Source organism: Parasteatoda tepidariorum, chromosome 2 (assembly GCF_043381705.1).
Source record: "Parasteatoda tepidariorum isolate YZ-2023 chromosome 2, CAS_Ptep_4.0, whole genome shotgun sequence".
Lineage (NCBI taxonomy): Eukaryota > Metazoa > Arthropoda > Arachnida > Araneae > Theridiidae > Parasteatoda > Parasteatoda tepidariorum.
The window spans coordinates 24,145,056-24,163,023 of NC_092205.1; the positions used below are offsets into that span (position 1 = coordinate 24,145,056).

General features: G+C 30.8%; 2 protein-coding genes across 2 annotated transcripts; both read left to right on the top strand.

The window, feature by feature from the left end:
- Positions 1 to 1,191: 1,191 nt before the first annotated feature.
- LOC139424963 (speckle-type POZ protein B-like) lies at positions 1,192 to 3,340 on the top strand. Its single transcript, XM_071177315.1, has one exon. It carries the CDS (start codon positions 1,324 to 1,326, stop codon positions 2,809 to 2,811), a length of 1,488 nt encoding a protein of 495 aa, XP_071033416.1. The 5' UTR covers positions 1,192 to 1,323; the 3' UTR covers positions 2,812 to 3,340.
- A 4,492-nt stretch (positions 3,341 to 7,832) lies between these two features.
- Positions 7,833 to 10,668, top strand: LOC139424962 (speckle-type POZ protein B-like). The gene has a single exon (XM_071177314.1). The coding sequence runs from the start codon at positions 7,913 to 7,915 to the stop codon at positions 9,398 to 9,400; it is 1,488 nt and encodes a 495-aa protein (XP_071033415.1). The 5' UTR covers positions 7,833 to 7,912; the 3' UTR covers positions 9,401 to 10,668.
- The last annotated feature ends 7,300 nt before the right edge of the window (positions 10,669 to 17,968 follow it).

Sequence of the window (17,968 nt, forward strand, 5' to 3'; positions counted from 1 at the left end):
CTCTGATGTCAACTCTATTTATTACTTAAATAAAATATGTCAGTAATCCAATATATTCAGTTTAAATAACACGCTTGAGCTGCTAAGGTAGGTTCAAGGTTTACCCTCCAGAGCACTTTTTTACTCCATCTTTGCATGCTGTTCGATTAACACTAGAAAGACTGAACATTGCTTGCATACCCAGAAAGACTGAGGGAAGAAATTTGGCCCTTCCCAGATTATATATAGGTATACAACAATTGTATATATATATATATANTATATATATATATATATATAAAAGGGCTACATCCCTGTTATCATTGTTGTATTCATCTTTAATAATGCAGTCGTCAGACAGAATACTTTATCAATAGCTTTACTTAAAGGTATGCTGGTGGTTATAACAGTTCACTTCCGCACTCCACAAGGGAGGGGGTGGACAAGACTTCTAACAATTCCGAAACAACTTATGAGGATCACAACATAATGAAAAGGACACGCAAAAACTAGTGTTCCTACGTTTTATACAAACACAGATTGGGGTAAAAAGGCACAGTCTTGTAACCTTACTCATCACCGAAAATCATTTAGTGCTTCCTAATATGGAAGTGAAAGAGGTAAGGATTCTAAAAATAATTCCTTCTTTGAAATATAAGTCTAATTGTAATTACAATTCAATGGCATGTTTTCAGTCTAGAATTCCAGAAATAGAATATCTCTACTCTTACTCTTTAACAAAGATATTTTTTGAAATCGAAGAGTTTTAATTCTTTTATTAATACAAAAGTATTTATAATTTTTATATATATATATATATATATATATATTACTATAGTAGGTTCTATAATATGTACGTGTCTACGTAACAACGGAAATCACGTGACTGATATTTAAATTAAAACAATTGGATACATATCAGTGAAGTTATCGTGTCTTTCGTTTTCTGATTTCTCAAAAAGGAAATTTCACATTGTGCCAGCATTTTGTGTCACGCAACTAACCATTTTAATTTAGACTGGAAGATTACAGTGAAAATAAGTATGTTGTTTCTTTTACGAATCTTAAAATTCATTGAGAAAAACACATATTTTTTCTCTGGCTGTGGCATATGCGATTTTGAGATACAAATTATTTGAGAAAATAAATTTAACAAATAATAATGGTGGAACGTTTTAGATAAGAACGTATAAAAGAGACAGCAAGGTCAATAGTTATCTCAAATAAGAGCGATAAGCATTATCAAACCGAGTGCTGCAATGACAATCAGAATAGCTCTACCATCTTGTGAAGATTGTTTGCAATTTTTTTAAAATATTTTCTTCATTGTATTTCTGTTCTAAAATGCCGACAAAGGAAGGATGTAAGTATAAATTTATTTGGAAAATTGAAAATTTTTCTCACTGTTTTCAAAAGACGGGTGAAGAAATTGAAAGTCCTATGTTTACTGTCGAACATTTAAGCAAATGTAAATGGGCGTTGGAAGTTTTTCCGAAAGGTAAAAGAGAAAGCAGCAGCCAAAGCTTATCCCTACGTCTAAAGATTAAAGAACCTGAAGATGGGTTGGAAACGATCACAATTGGTTTTTCATTTGAAATTCTTGATGCCTACGGGGTTGCCTTATCGAACAGCATCTCACGTCAACGGGTGACTTTTAACCAAAGAGGTCCACGTAGTGGCGTAATATGTCAAAACTTTTTCAGCCTTGATAAACTTGAAGATGAAATGAAGAGTTGGACTAATGATACTTTAACGTTGCAGTGCTGCATTAATGGACAAGCAATCCAAAGCACCAATTTTGAAACAGGATGTGAAGTTCGAACTCAAATCGGTATGGATCGATGCGAATTCAAATGGGATATAAAAACCCCACAATTTTTACCACTTTCAGAAAGTATAAGATTTACACTTCCAAATGTAGCTCAGTTTGAAATATCCCTAAATGATCCAGATGAGTACATAGAAATTTCCCTTCGCTGCTTGGAAAGAGGAAATTCTTTGTCACGACCAGTTACCTTCAGAATGATTTTTTTAAATCAAGATGGAATCGAAATATGTTCTAGAAAGGAATCTTATTCGTTCAAATGTACGGACAATGAAAATTGGAACTTTCCATCTTTTGTTACAAAAGAACAAGTGAAATCGAAAACTAATGGTGTTGTGCATTATGATTTTTCATTAATTTGTGTCGCTTCTGTTCCAAATGGGACTGTTACTTCTAAAATCGAGAGGTATTTCTATCGTTCTGTTCATCCAGTGGAGAAAATGGTTGCAGAAAATTCCCCCTCAGTTTTACAAAACGATTTCCGTGGTCTATTCGTGAGCAAAAAATATTCTGATATAAAATTACGAGTGGATAACGACGTATTTCTTGCTCATAGATCTGTTCTAGCTGCCAGATCTCCAGTGTTTACCGCCATGTTTGATCAAGAGATGTCTGAAGCTAAAACAGGCATCGTTGACATTGTTGACATCGATGGAAAAACCTTGAATTTATTTTTAGAATACCTTTATACCGAATCTATCAGTGCAATGGATTATGAAATAGCAAAATTACTTTTGGTGGTTGCCGATAAATATCAAGTTCAATCCTTAAAAGATGAATGTTTGTCTTTTTTAAAATCTACAATTTCTGTGGAAAATGTTTGTGAAGTAGTCAATATTGCAAGTATGGTTAATGAAGATATGTTAAAAAGAACTGCAATCAACTATGTTAAAACCAACGCACCAAAAATTTTAACGTCGCCTGATTGGTTAAATTGGATTAGAGAACATAGCGACTTGGCTTCAGAAATTTTATCTGAGCTGTCATTGGCTCTTGGAAATGCGTGATAAGTATTATGCTCATTTGTAGTAACTGATATCTTCCATCTTATTTGTGGCAATAACTAATACCTTACTGATCATTGCTGATATCTAATAACTCATAATTAATAATTGATATATCATAACTTATTTGTAGTAACTAATATCTTATTGCACATTTGTAGTGACTGATTTCTTATTGCAGATTAATAGTAACTGATAACCTATTTGTAGTAACTGGTATCTTATTGCAGATTAATAGTATTTCATATCTTGTAACTAATTTATAGTAACTTATATCTTATAAGCCATCTGTAATAGTTGTTATCTTATAACTCATTTGTAGTAACATATTTCTTAGTGCTCACAAGTAGTAACTGATATATTATAACTCATTTGTAGTAATTGAAAGAAAGTTCATTAGTAGTAACTGATACAAAACTTTGAGTATTCCTTTAGACGAAATGTCAAAGTCATGTTTCATTTCATTTTTTTAACCATGCATTAAGCCATATCTGATTTTTTTTCACTATTAAAACATTGTGTTTGTGGTAAAGGCTAACTTTTTTTACATATTTACTAATACTATTTTTGCACTTATTTTAATTTTTTTTTTCCAATACGGATTGTACAGTGAAAAGTTTGCTCATTTAAAAACCTGGTATTGCTATACTGTATTCATTACAACTCCTATACAGCCACCAAAACATCACATAAATATACATTTTCACTCTTAATACTTGGATTGAATACTGTAAAAAATAATTTTCGTAGCTGTTGAAAAAAAGTAATTCATGCCTACGGCTTTACAACATGTTACGGCTGCGAATGTATCAAAAATAATGTTTTAATTTTTTTAAATGTTTGAATAATATATACTTTTGGCAAAATTAATTTAATGATTTAAAATTTTTCTACTTAAAATAAATTTTGTTTACAATTTTCAGGACAACAATAGTTTTAAATGTCATGAGTTCTTTTTAAGAGTTCATGTGCAGTAAACAAAATAAAAAACAGACCACCCTGAATAATTTTGATCTAATGACCGGATCTTCACTTTCTGAGACACCATTTTTATGGTTTGAGAGGTTAAATGAGGTCATTAATTAGTGCAGACGATATTTTAAGTTACGAAATCAGACACAAAAACGAACTTTCTCTGGAGAAAAAAAACATACACCTTTTTTTTCCAATGAATTCGTATTTCTGGACCCTAAAGTATAGGGGGTAACCGCAATCTGGGAAATATGGTCCCTATAGGTTGGTCAGGAGAGAGATCCAAAATTGTGGACCCCTTAATTTTAGCTTTACTTTTCGAGTGTTTCGCTTTATTTCAAGAGTTTTTTAAGCAAAGTGAAAAAAATTTCCCACAGTTGTAAAATTCCTTAATTATAATTTTAAAAAAATAAACTTTAGGATATATTTATTATTTTTTATTATTATATTTAATATTGGTTCAAAAAAGTTTGAATTGTAAGGTATGCAACTTTTTACACCATTTTAAAGTATACAAATATGCATGCTAATATGGCAAAATCCAAAATTTAAGCGAAATCAATTGATAAATTTCTGAGAAATCGAATTAAAAAAAAAATAAATAAAAAAAAAAACACTTATATTTCAAATTTATTGTTTGAAGAACTAATCAACCGAATTCGCTCGAATTTTGGATTTTGCCATGTAAAATTAAATACTTAAAAATTATGCAAAAAATTACATGCCTGATAATTTAAAGAAATTTTTTGACTATTATTAGATATTATAATAAATATTTAAAAATCTATACTAAAATTTCTCTTTTGCATTGGATTATCTTTGGATAAACAGATTATGTAATTGAGTGCAAAAATTATTCATTTTGCTTAAAAAAGTTCTCGAGACATAATGAAATATAAAAAAACTAAAACTAACATTAAAAGGTCCAAACTTTGGATCCCTCTCCTAATCAAACTACGCCTAGCCCCTAGGTTTTGGGAGTTAGAAATTCGAATCTAATGAATTAGCATGTTTGTAGTTATCTGCCTCGAATCATTAAAGATGACTTCTGGAACATAAAGTTCTGATCATTCCATCAAAAATTATTCCGGGTGATTCGTTCTTTTATTTTGCGAACTGTAAATGAAATAGAGAATTACCTCAATAGCTTTTGTACGATCTTAAGGATTCAACGGCTAAACTAAATCATGGTTAAATATTAGTTCAGACGATAGTTTAAGTTACGCCATCCAGATGGCCGAGCGGTTAGCGTGCCTGACTGCGGAGCCAGTGGCTGCAGGTTCGAATCCCGCTCTGGGCATGGATGTTTCTCTCTTTTTGTGTTCTATGTCCTTTGTGTGTGAGTGTGACCCGCCCTATAAACGGGTTTGCGGTTGTGTGACGTGGGCGACGCTGCTCCAAAGCCGTGGCTTCGCCACTGGTGCCCACTGGGTAACGAGCAGAGGGTAGCAGTTCTGGCACTTTCTGAGGCCAATGGACAATAGTTCCAAGTGCCCGCCATTGAAAAAAAATATTTTATGTTACGTAATCCGTCATGAAATTTATCTTTTTCTGAATAAGTGTACCTTTTTGTCTGTGGATTTGTATTCTTGACTTGCAGAATACGCAGGATTGCAGCAATCTAGGAAATATGGTCCCAATGATTTAGACAAGAGTATAATTAACAATAAGAGTATATTAATGTTAATTTCACTTTTCTCGAACTATGTAAAAAATATTTCTGGACCATTTTCTGGAATTGTTTAAGTTAATCGAATAATTTTGTCACACAACACGTTTATCCAAAATTATTCTAGGTGGAAAAAAATAATTATTTATTTTTAGTAATGGTCAAAAATCTTCCAATTATAAGGAACACAAATATTTGCATAGTTTTTAACCCTATTGGCACTAGCGTGTCCTAGTATTAGAACACATCTTCACATTACTCTCTATTAAGGTTATTATACCTAGTAATACATGCAATACATGATAATTCTAACTAATTGAAATTAAAAGATTTTCAATTGATTAAAATTAATTGAAAAACTTTTAATTCGTTAATTGATAATCTTACCGAATTTAACCCTAGATAAACATTAATGTTCTTTTTAAATGATAGAAACACACATGAATCAATTACCAATTCGTATTCAAGTGACAAAATGAACCATGAATCAATTTCCGAATTCGACAATCTAAACATTTTTAGCAAAAATTTTTTCATTTATTCGGAAGTAAGAAAAGGAAAGTTCGTAAAGCTTAAATTTTTGAAGTATAGAAGGATGTGATAAAGGTGACAGCGCATTCTGCAATCACCACATTGAGTACATATTTTTCAAATCGTTGCTCTAATTTGAGTAAAAAAATTTACATTATTTATTGGATAATACGATAAATAAAAAACCTTATCTTAGGTCTTTATGTTATGAAAAACTAATGAATCATTTGCGTAAAAGGGGAGTTTTTATTTCATAACCGTCGTTAAACAGCCTCTCAATTTTTAGTTAACATTTACCAAAACTCAATTCCGTAGCCTTGTAATCTTGAACCCAATCCAGAAGACAAGGGAGCTCCTGTCTCAAGTATTAGGAGAAATTTGTCTGCGTGGAGGACTTTGTTTGTGGAAATAGCTTACATTTGCTTTACATGGAGAGAGAACTACAAACACTAGCCTGTCGGCAGGGGACTCTAACCCGTTATCCATCAACCACTGAGGATATTTTACGTCTGCGCTGTGGTTGGTGCAAGTCGGGTGCGGAAGTCAATTGCGGGATCCCAGCCATCGCTGGGATTCGAACATGGGCACCTCATTGGGATGCAAGAGTTCTATCCCCAGAGTCACCATGGCTCTAAATGGCGAGATTGAAAATATCTAAGTTCATTTGATTTCTGGGGGAAACAAAGAGGAGTTCACGGGAGTTTTTAGCGAGTAAGCAAACTGGTTTTCATCTTTTTCATACAGCCTTTCTCAAGAGTGACTCGATGGATTTTGCATTCAGAATACATAGCTGCTAACAAAATTTTAATTCTCTTGTTAATAGTTTTCGTTAAATTGAATTGTGCAGTGTTAAAAAAACCGTTCAACTTTGAGATAAAATAAATCAAAAATTAACTACTGCATTATTAGCATTCTGCATTCTGATATCAAAATGTACAGTAATCCGTCTATAGAACTATTTTTTTCCTAAATATCATATTATCTCATCTTATTCTTTTTTGAAACGTGGAAGGGAGAAGCTCATTTGGCACTCCTCATTTCTGAAAGAGACGTGGCAACAACGATGGCAATAACTTTTTTTTAATACAGAAAGATTTCAAATAAAACGAGTATAATAAAGTAAAACTTAATCATCTGTATTGCTATTGTCTTCACCACTGCAAATATGTTAATCTGTTTTTTTTTTCTCTTTCTTTTTTTCGTTTTCCTTAAGAGCTTGTGTTGTAATGCTCTATAAATACAAAATAATTTTCCTTTGATTTAGAATTTTGCTTCTTTAATTCACAGTAAAAAAATAAAGAAAAAAGTTTTATGAATATATACTCAGTTTCTTTGTAATTGAGGAGAAAAAAGTTGGTAATGTGACCTAAAATGCTTGTATTAGGCATCTATAAATAAAGTTAAAAGATAAGAAAAAATTCCGCCTATTTCATTCAATAAAATCATGCATATTTGTGCTAAAATTACAAATTGAACTACACTGAAAATTAAAATTGGTGATAAGAAAAAAATAAGTGTTAAAAATGCCAAATCTATGAAAGGAAATTCGCCATAAATAAAAATTTATCTACGACAGATGTAATTCTTTTTTTCCTTTTTTCTAAATATAGTAGAAATAAATATCAAACATGTGCGTCATAATCACGACATTTCCCATCAGCTTTTTGAACATGCATTATTTATTTGTAAACAGAAAGGTGTATTTGAAACTACAGTCCAAACTTTAATATGCGTGCTACAAAAGCAGACAAGAGTATAATTATTTTGCCTAGAAAAATTAACACAAATGGCACCAGGTTCACGTCATAAAATATAGAAAATTCTGAAACATTCAACAGCTGTTTCAACATTCCACAAGCAGATGATTTCCAATTTCGCTCAGTTAAAACATCAGCTCTCTTCTTGCCTGTTGTGAATTGAAAAACAGCAAACATGAACAGATATGAATACATATTCACATGGAAAATTGAAAACTTTTCTCACTGTCTTCAGAGAACTGGCGAAATGATTGAAAGTCCGCCATTTATTGCGGAAGATTTAAGCAGATGTAAATGGAATTTGATGGTTTACCCGAAAGGCGAAAGGAACAGCAATTTCATGTCATGTTATTTGAAGATTAAAGAACATGATCATATCGCGGGAGTGATTACAATAGATTTTATGATTGAAATTCTTGGAAGGAGCGATGATGTTGTGCACTCGTATTCAGTTAAATCAGCAAAGTTCGAAAAATGGGGCAACCGTAGCAGCTGGGGCTGGAGTTCTTTTATACCTTTGGACAAACTTACTGATGAAATAAAGTATTTATGTGATGGCACTTTAACCTTACGTTGTTGCATGAGTGGAAAAGCGAAAAAAAGTACAAATTCTGCAATAGGATGTGCGGCTCGAACCCTTATTGGAGTGGAGAAAGGATCCTTTAAATGGGATGTGAAAATTCCACACTTTTTACCATTGTCCGAAAGTGTAATATTTACTGTTCCTGGCGTGTTTCAGTATGAAATATCCTTAAATGCCCAGTCTGAACACACTGAAATCGCACTTCGCTGCTTAGACGTAGTGTCTACCCTACCTCGGTCAATGACTTTCAAGGTGACTTTTTTGAACGGGAAAGGAATCGAAGTCAGTTCAAAAAAGGAATCTTACTTTTTCCAGCCTGTAATAGGGGGAATTTGGAAATTCCCCATAACCGTTTCAAAAAAACTATTGGAAGCAACTAAGAATGATGTCAAATGGTGGGAATTTTCCCTTGTTTTCGAAGTTTCGGTTTCCAACGGCTCTATGATTTCAAACATCGAGAGGTCTTCTTACTGTTCGGCAGTACAAATAGCTATTGAAGGAACAACGACAAAAGAAACAGCATTACAAAACAACTTCCGTGACATATTTCTCAGTAAACAACATTCAGATGTCCAACTGCGCGTTGATAACGAAGTATTTTTGGCTCATAAAACCATTCTTGCAGCACGATCGCCAGTATTTTCCGCTATGTTTGGTCAAGACATGTCAGAAAATGAGTCGGGCATCGTAGATATTGTTGACGTGGACGGTAAGACTTTACATCTATTTTTAGAGTACATGTATACCGACTCAGTTAGTGAAATTGAGTACGACACTGCTAAAGTTCTTTTTCTGGTAGCTGACAAATATCAGGTTGGATCGCTGAAGGAAAAATGTTCTTCTATTTTGGTATCTTCTCTTTCTGAAAAAAACGTTTGTGATATAATTGGCATTGCAGACATGGTCAATGAAGAATTGTTGAAAAAGTCGGCCATAAATTTTATCAAAGCGAAAGCTTCACGGATTTTGAGTTCTCAAGATTGGTTGGATTGGATCAAAGAACATAATAACTTGGCTTCTGAAGTTTTGTGTGAAATATCCTTGCATTTTATGCCATCTTCAAAAGGCGTAGGCGATTAAACTCACTATACCTTATTCAAATAACAGCTAAACATACTGAATCCTCTTCGGATAGAAACTAAATCCAGTGGATCTCCTTCCTATAGCAATTGAACCCTCTTCTAACGGCAATAATCCCATTGGTTCCTCTTTAAATAGCTACTAAATCTATTGAATCCTCTTCAGTTAACAACTCAACCAAATGAATCCTCATCTGGAAACAACTAATCCCATTGAATCTTCTTCAGATAGCAATTGAACCAATTGGCCTCTTCTTCACATAGCAACTTCACTCTTCGGATAGCAAATAAGCGAGTCAATGGCCATGAGTTTATTTTGGAGACGCTGCTCAAAATGCATATTATTTTTTCAGGCAGAAAAATAATCAATATATTTGGCATAAAATATTTTTTAAGTATTGTTTTCTTTTAAATTTTATCGTTGGCATATAGTATCAATTATTCTTTCCTCGAATTGAAATTTCTGTACAGTATACTCTTGATATTCTAAACTTCTATATCTCGAAAACCTTGCTATGTCAGAAAAATATTTTCCCCTTGGCATTACATATCTACCTAATGTTAAATTGAATTCCTATGTCGAAGAGTTTCTTCTCAAAACCTTGCTATATCGAATATTTTTCGAAATGGAAAAGGAATTTTTCAGAAAATCCCAATATAAGTTTATTGTAAGCCAATTATTTTCCATTTGATGCATAATTATTTTTTTTTACTACTTTTAAAAAATTATCATTACTGTATTTAGACTTGTAATCAACTATCATTATATACACATTTATAAGTAGTTATTTTTATGTTTCATGACTCTACTTATTAGACTATCTTAGAATATATTTTTCTACTTTTTCGAGTAGCCGACCAGTCTGTGTAGGGGGCAGGGAACTGTCCTTGCATCAGAAAGGTTCTGGGTTCGAATCCCGGGCAAGGCATGGATGTTTCTTTCCCTCTATCTGTGTTCTATGTCCTTTGTGTGTGAATGTGTGAATGTGACCCGCCCTATAAACGGGTTGTGGTAGTGTGACGTGGGCGACGCTGTTCCACCGCCGTGGCTTCGCCACAGGTGCCCACTGGGTAACGAAAAGAGAATTAGCAGTTCTGGCACTTTCTGTGGCCAATGGACAATAGCTCCAAGTGCCCGCCATTAAAAAAAAAAAAAAAAACTTTTTCGAGTATATTTAGTTCTGAACTCGTTATCTCAAAATTTTTTTAACGTCATTTCAACTTGATATATAGAGAGTATACTATATATTAATAAAAACATAAATTCGACATATGTTGTAAATTAAATTCTTAGAATATTTCTTTCTTCTAAGAGTGAAGAAACTTTTTAAACTTTTTAATTCTTTTGGTGTTTTACATTAAGGCCCAAATTATTTTAAATTTTTCAGGAGTTTTTTTACGATTTTCCAGATTCTATCCAGACATTTAATAATAATAAGCTAAAAAGTATTGACAAATTTCGAGAGGGGAATTTTTGATTAATTCATTAGCAATGGATCATTTTACATATATATATATATATATATGCAACTATACAATATTGTATAAGAAAAAAATAGCTTTCATACCCGTCTACCTTTTTGGGTCTTAAAATGCTCGACGTCTCATGAATTTATTATTTTAAAAGAGACGTTTTTTTTAAATATACTTTGTTACTGTTTTGAAGTACAATGTAAAAAAGAAATGGTTACTAATTAATTTTTTTGGATTTGTATACTCTATAATAATGTGCATTATGTCAATATGCATAATTTTGAATATAATTACACTCCTCAAAAAAAGGAGCTAATTATATTTTTCAACACAAGTAAAGTATAATCATTTTTATAAAACGTTATAATTACATTTTTTAACCTTTTGACCAAGAATTTTTATAAAACATATTTTTCGGAAACTTTTTTTATTATTTTGTATCAAGTGAAAAAAAATATTTAAGATTTTAATAATTAATGGTAATAAAATACAATATGAATCATCTGTGTTATATTCTGCGATTAAGTTAAAATCTATCAAACGCGGCTCACTTCCGAGGAATTATCTTTCAAAAATGCACTTATTTGCAGATATTTAGATCTAAGAGATACAGTTATACTTCATTGACATTTCTCTGTTTTAAAAAAATCAATTATTTATAAATTTTTCGTATNAAATTTCATCATTTATTTGTATCAGTACAAGTCGTTTCTGCATTAAATTTCATTTGATTCTGATGATTCTTTCATGGTGTTGCATTTTCTACAAACAGCAGTTTAGTATCAATTATTCTTTCCTCGAAATGAAATTTCTGTACAGTATACTCTTGATATTCTAAACTTCTTTATCTCGAAAACCTTGTTATGTCAGAAAAATATTTACCCCTTGGCATTACCTATCCACCTAATGTTAATTTGAGTTCCTATGTCGAAGAGTTTCTTCCCAAAACCTTGTTATACCGAATATTTTTCGAAATAACAAATGAATTTTTCAGAAAATCCCAATGTAAGTTTATTGTGAGCCAATTATTTTCCATTTAATGCATAATTATTTTTTTACTACTTTTAAAAAACTATCATTACTGTATTTAGACTTGTAATCAACTATCATTATATACAGATATATAAGTAGTTATTTTTATGTTTCATGTCTCTACTTATTGGAGTATCTTAAAATATATTTTTCGACTTTTTCGAGTATATTTATTTCTGAACTCGTTATCTCGAAATTTTTTTAACGTCCCTTCAACTTGAGATATCAAGAGTATACTGTATATTAATAAAAAAATATTCGACAAGTGTTGTAAATTAAATTCTAAGAATATTTCTTTCTTAGAATCTAAAAAGTTTTAATAATTAATGCGGCCCAAATTGTTTTAATTTTTTTATTTTTTTAATGATTTTCTAGTTTCTATCCTAACATTTAATATTAATAAGCTAAAAAATATTGACAAATTTCGAGAGGGGAATTCTTGTTCAATTCATTAGCAATGGATTGTTTGTTTCTTGGTAAACAAAGAGCTCTCTCCTATCCTTTGCCAAGGTTTCTTTATATTTATATATATATATATATATATATATATATATGTAGAGAGAGAGAGAGAGAGATTTTTTTTTTAATATTTGAGTTAAAAATATAGTTCTTAAATATTGTTTTAAATATGAAACTATACAATATCGTATAAGAATAAGATGGTTTTCGTAATAGTTCACTTTGCACAATTTTTCGGGTCCTAAAATGCTCTTCGTCTGTATGAGTTTATTATTTTAACAGAAACTTTCTTCTAAATATACTTTGTTACTGTTCTGAAGTACAATGTAAAAACGAAGAGGTTACTAATTAATATTTTTGGATTTGTATCTCTATAATAACATAAAATCATAATGGTCTGATATACTGTTTTCCATTGTTGTCGGCTCATTTTTATTGGCTGGAAAATCACGTGGTCGGATCCAGTTTTACCTCATTTATTTCCATATTGTTTTAGTTGTCATCACTATAAAACTAACAATAGTCGTAATGGTATTGTTTTCCTTTAAATATTTTTGTATCCCTGATATAAACTTATTTTTCAGTACTACTATTATTAGGGAGAATATTAAATTATGGTTGTGAACTTATCAAATTTGTTTGAACAATATAATGTTATAAGAAAATAAATGTTATATTAAAAAATGATTACTTCGAAAAATCACTTCCGTTCACCAAGAGATCTAAAAGTTTATAATACTAATAGATAGTAATATTTGGACGTGGGAAGTACAGATACCAGAGTAAGCAAATAGAATTCCTTTTAGTACATATATGTTAAGCGAATAATTTTGACTGTAGTAGAAAAAAGGTTTTCTGCCAAGAAAAGACAATTGTTGAGAAGCAATAATCGGGGTTGGTTAGCGGCAGCGAACAGGGGCGCTTAGCCCCCTAGTGTTCTATAATAATGTGCATTTTGTTTAACATAAATTTTGAATATAATTACACTCTTCAAAAAAGGAGCTAATTATATTTTTCAACACAAGTAAAATATAATCATATTCATCAAACGTTATAATTACATTTTTTAACCTTTTGATCAAGAATTTTTATAAAACATATTTTTTGGAAACTTTTTTTATTATTTTGTATTGGGTGAAAAAAAAATTTATTTAAGATTTTAATAATTAATGGTTATAACATACAATATGAATCATCCGTGTTATATTTTGCGACAAAGTTAAAATCTTTCAAACACGGCTCACTTCCGAAGAATAATCTTTCAAAATTGCAGTTATGTGCAGATATTTAGATCTTAGAGATACAGTTATACTTCATTGACATTTCTTTGTTTTAAAAAAATCAATTAGTTAGAAATTTTTCGTATTTTAGTACAAATATTATTCCGATAATCAGATTTTTTCAGTAACTACTAGACTGCTTTCTTTAATAATTAAAAAATTATAAAATATATGTTTGCTTGTAATTAGAATGTTGGAAAAAAATTATATAAAAATATACACCGGTGTCCCATCTGCGTCAAAGAGTCATCACTGCATTTTCATTCAAAACGCTTGGAATAAACTATGTAATTTATAGTGAATATTTACCAGTTATTTTTAATGGATATTAATGGCATTAAAAAATAAATTTAAATTCAATGTTTTATCATTATTTTACCAATTAAGCTTTTTGCAGTTCCCTGTCAAAAACTGATTGTCTAAAAAAATTGTCTTCGAAAAAAAAATTTTTTTTCGAAGATATTAGTTTTCTTTTTATACGAGGGTTATAAATTAAATAGTGGCAACTTAACCTTGAAACTCACAGAAGGGTGGGCATGCGCAAATAGGATATGGGAGCGGTGAAGTTGCGCTGTTGTCGATGTGTAGAGTGCAAAAAACAGTCGATCTGTTTAGAAGGGCAGTTGTTGTGTGGCGTTAAATTGAGGAATTTCGTTTCCATCGCTCTAAAGACTGAGACGGTGTGATTCTTACACACGTTGTTCCTGAAGGACAAACTGTCAACGCAAATTACTATTGCCGATTTCTACAGCACCATCTACGTCCTGCTATGCGGCGCAAACGTCCACGTTTATTGCACAACAATCGTCCTATCGTATTGCATGACAACGCTCCTTGCCATGTCGCTAACAAAGTCACTCTCCTATTGCGACGGTGTCAGTGGAAAATCCTGGAACACCCTCTCTACTCACCAGACATGAGTTCTTGTGTCTTCAATCTGTTTTCGAAGTTGAAGGAACCCCTCCGAGGGCACCGATTTCATGATGTTTCATCTGTACTCCACGCAGTAAGGCGCTCGGTTGCTCACATCAACAATCAACACCTTGCCACTGGTTTACAACTGCTTCCCGACATTTGGCAAAAGGTTATAAGCTTTGCTGGTGATTACATAGAAGGAGTGTAATGCAATTGCACTTGTAATTTCATTAAAAATTGATTTATACCTATGTTGCCATTACTTAATTTACAACCCTCGTATAATCTTGCGCTTGGCTCATCAATTCTCAACATTTCTTTGCATCCATTTCTGCTTCTTGACAAAAAACTGACCACTATATCAAAACCTAAAATTATTCATCACTAAATGCTCCCAAAAAGTTTTATTTTATTTACATAGATTTAAGTTTCCAGTACTATCGAGATAAAACTGAAACCTATCAAATTTAGCTCGGTTACCATGACAACTTTATTCACAAGCTTTTTTTTTCTTTCTAAACTCTTATTGGAATTATGTAACTCATTAAACACTTTCACTATAAAAGATCATTTACTTAAAGTGTAGTGAGTAAGTTCTTATTGCACTGGAATTTTAAATAGCTATTTTGTATTCGTTATTTACATGGCTCACCTGAATTGATGAATTTTTTACATAATATTTTTGTCATAAATAAATTTATACCGTTGAAAAGTAAATACACAGAGAAAAAAAGTGTGGTAAAAACTACCAAAACATGGTAAAACTTACCGTCTTTTTAGCACGCTGAACACCAAAAAGCTCTGTAATTTTTATTGAAGCGCGGTGGTAATGATTTTGGTGAAGTTAGCAATAAAATATGGTTTCATAATATGCGATCAAATTAGGTAAATGTGGTAAGTTAATCCTGATACCTGAGAGCATGGCATAAACGCCATAATTTGGTTAAATTTCAAAAGTTTCGTCTTCTTTAATAAATGTCTCGTAAAAAGAACTATAATTTAGAAAACTAGAATTTCCAGTTCTCTGTTACCTTATTAAACGGAAAAATTGCTAAATGTATATTTTTGTTTTATAGACCAGAATTGTTCTTTTCTTTACCAGAAATGTCATTACCATACAGTTCGGTAATTTTAACCAGATTTTTTTGCTTCATTTGTAATTAATTTACCTTTTTCTAAATAAAAAATGGTAATTAAATACCGTTATTATAAACTGTAATGATATCTCCTTATATCTATAATATAACAATCTTTACTATCTATATGTATCTCTATATAACATGAAATCATAATGATCTGATATACCGTTTTCCATTGTTGTCGGCGCATTTTTATTGGCCGGAAAATCACGTGGTAGGATCCAGTGTTCTCCAATTCATTTCCATATTGTTTAGGTTGTCATCAGCATAAAATTAACAAAAGTCGTAAAGGTATTATTTTCCTTTAAATATTTTTGTATCCCTAATTTAAAGTTATTTTTCAGTACTGCTATTATTAGCGGAAATTTTTAATTATGGTTGTGATCTCATCAAATTTGTTTGAACAATATAATGTATTAAGAATATAAATGTTATTTGAAAAAATGATAATCGAAAAAATCACTTCTGTTCACCAAGAGATCTAAATGTTCATAATACTAAATAGTAATATTTGGACGTGGGAAGAAGAGGCGCAAGAGCGTAAGAAAACATTTAGTATAGTTAAGTGAATATTTTTAACTTTAATAGAAAAACTGTTCCAAGAAAAAAGAACTATTGCGAAGCAATCATGGGGGTAGTTATCTATATATAATAATCTTTTGTGTACTGAGATCTAAAAAATATTATTCTGAAAAAGTCTTATAATATTTCAAGTTTTATATTTTTTGACTCTGCTATTTACGTAGTTTGTATGCATATGCATACCTTACAGAACTCAAATATATCCAACAATTATAACTTACCTTTTGTTTTCCATTTAAGTAGTTACGTATTTGTATAACTTAGAAAATTCAAATATTTCTGACAATTATTACGTATCATATAAAGATTTTTAAAAAAGGTCCTCATTCGCCCATTACTAAGTTAGAAAGATAAAGTTTTGATTTTAAGTTCTTTTTTAAATAAGTAGAAAAACTAAAAAAGTTTCATTACGATATTTTGTAATGAATGGGGTAATTATCCAAATTAGCAACACGTTTTTTCCAAGATGGAAGTCACAAATGATTTATCGAATGAAAAAGTTTCATATTCTATATTTTTAATTAGCACTGTATATAGGAATTAACCTATAACTGACAGTAAAGCTAAATAACATGATTTTACCAAGATGGAAGTCTAAAATTTAGACCTCATGTAAATAATAAATTTTTAAGTCAAATTGGGACATTTTCTTAGGAGAATCTAAATCTTTAATGTAAAATGGAGGTTCCTGTTTATGATTTTTTAATAGCTGCCAGTAACACTTCCAATGGAGGAATTGAAGTCATGTTCAAATCATTTTTATTTGTAAAAAAAATTGTCTAAAGATATACATTTTTGGACTTTATGAACTTAAAAGGAAAACCCGACAATAATGCATTAAAAACGAAATTAAAACATTACAGTGATTACCTACTAATGCCATATCCTTTTCTTTATTTATTTTTTTCGATAGTAAATTCAACACAGTTCGGAAATTTCTATAAATCAATGACTTGAACAAATTTTAATCTAGAAGGGCACGACCTGCAGCAGATTACATTCATAAGATTCCAGATTACAATTATTTGTTCAAGCTCAACTTTTGTAACTTATTTTGAGCTCAACGTTCACTTACTATGTTTTAAATATACCTCCTTTAAAAAGAGAAAAAGAAAAGGTGAATATTAAGAAAATATAAATTTATAAAAATACATTTATATATTATTAAAAAATTTTATTATTTGTAAATAATCAAAAAGTAGTATTTCCATCAAAGAGAGAAGTAAAACATTTATAATGAGTATAATGTTAAATGGTAAAACAATTCAACACAACAAGCATTATTATTTCTGCACGTACAAAAGAGTTTGTTTCCTACAACTCCTCCTTTGCAGCAGGAATTTTTCTTTTTTTGCCTGAAAAAGAAAAAAAAATTTGATTTTATTATCAAATTCTGAGAAAGATCAACCAGTGTGCTAACTTGTTATTTTTTGAAGTGATACTTCTTATGCGACTTCCAACAAGGTTGCGTTAAACGTTTAGCGCTACATTTTTATTGGCCGGGAAATCACGTGGTAGGATCCAGTTTTCCCTCATTCATTTCCATATTGTTTTGGTTCTCACTAGCATAAAAATAATAAAGGTCATAAAAGGATTGTTTTTCTATAAATATTTTAGTTTGATTTGATACACATATAATTTAATAGGGTAGTATTTTTTATTTTCAAACTTAGTGGTTAACAATTGTAA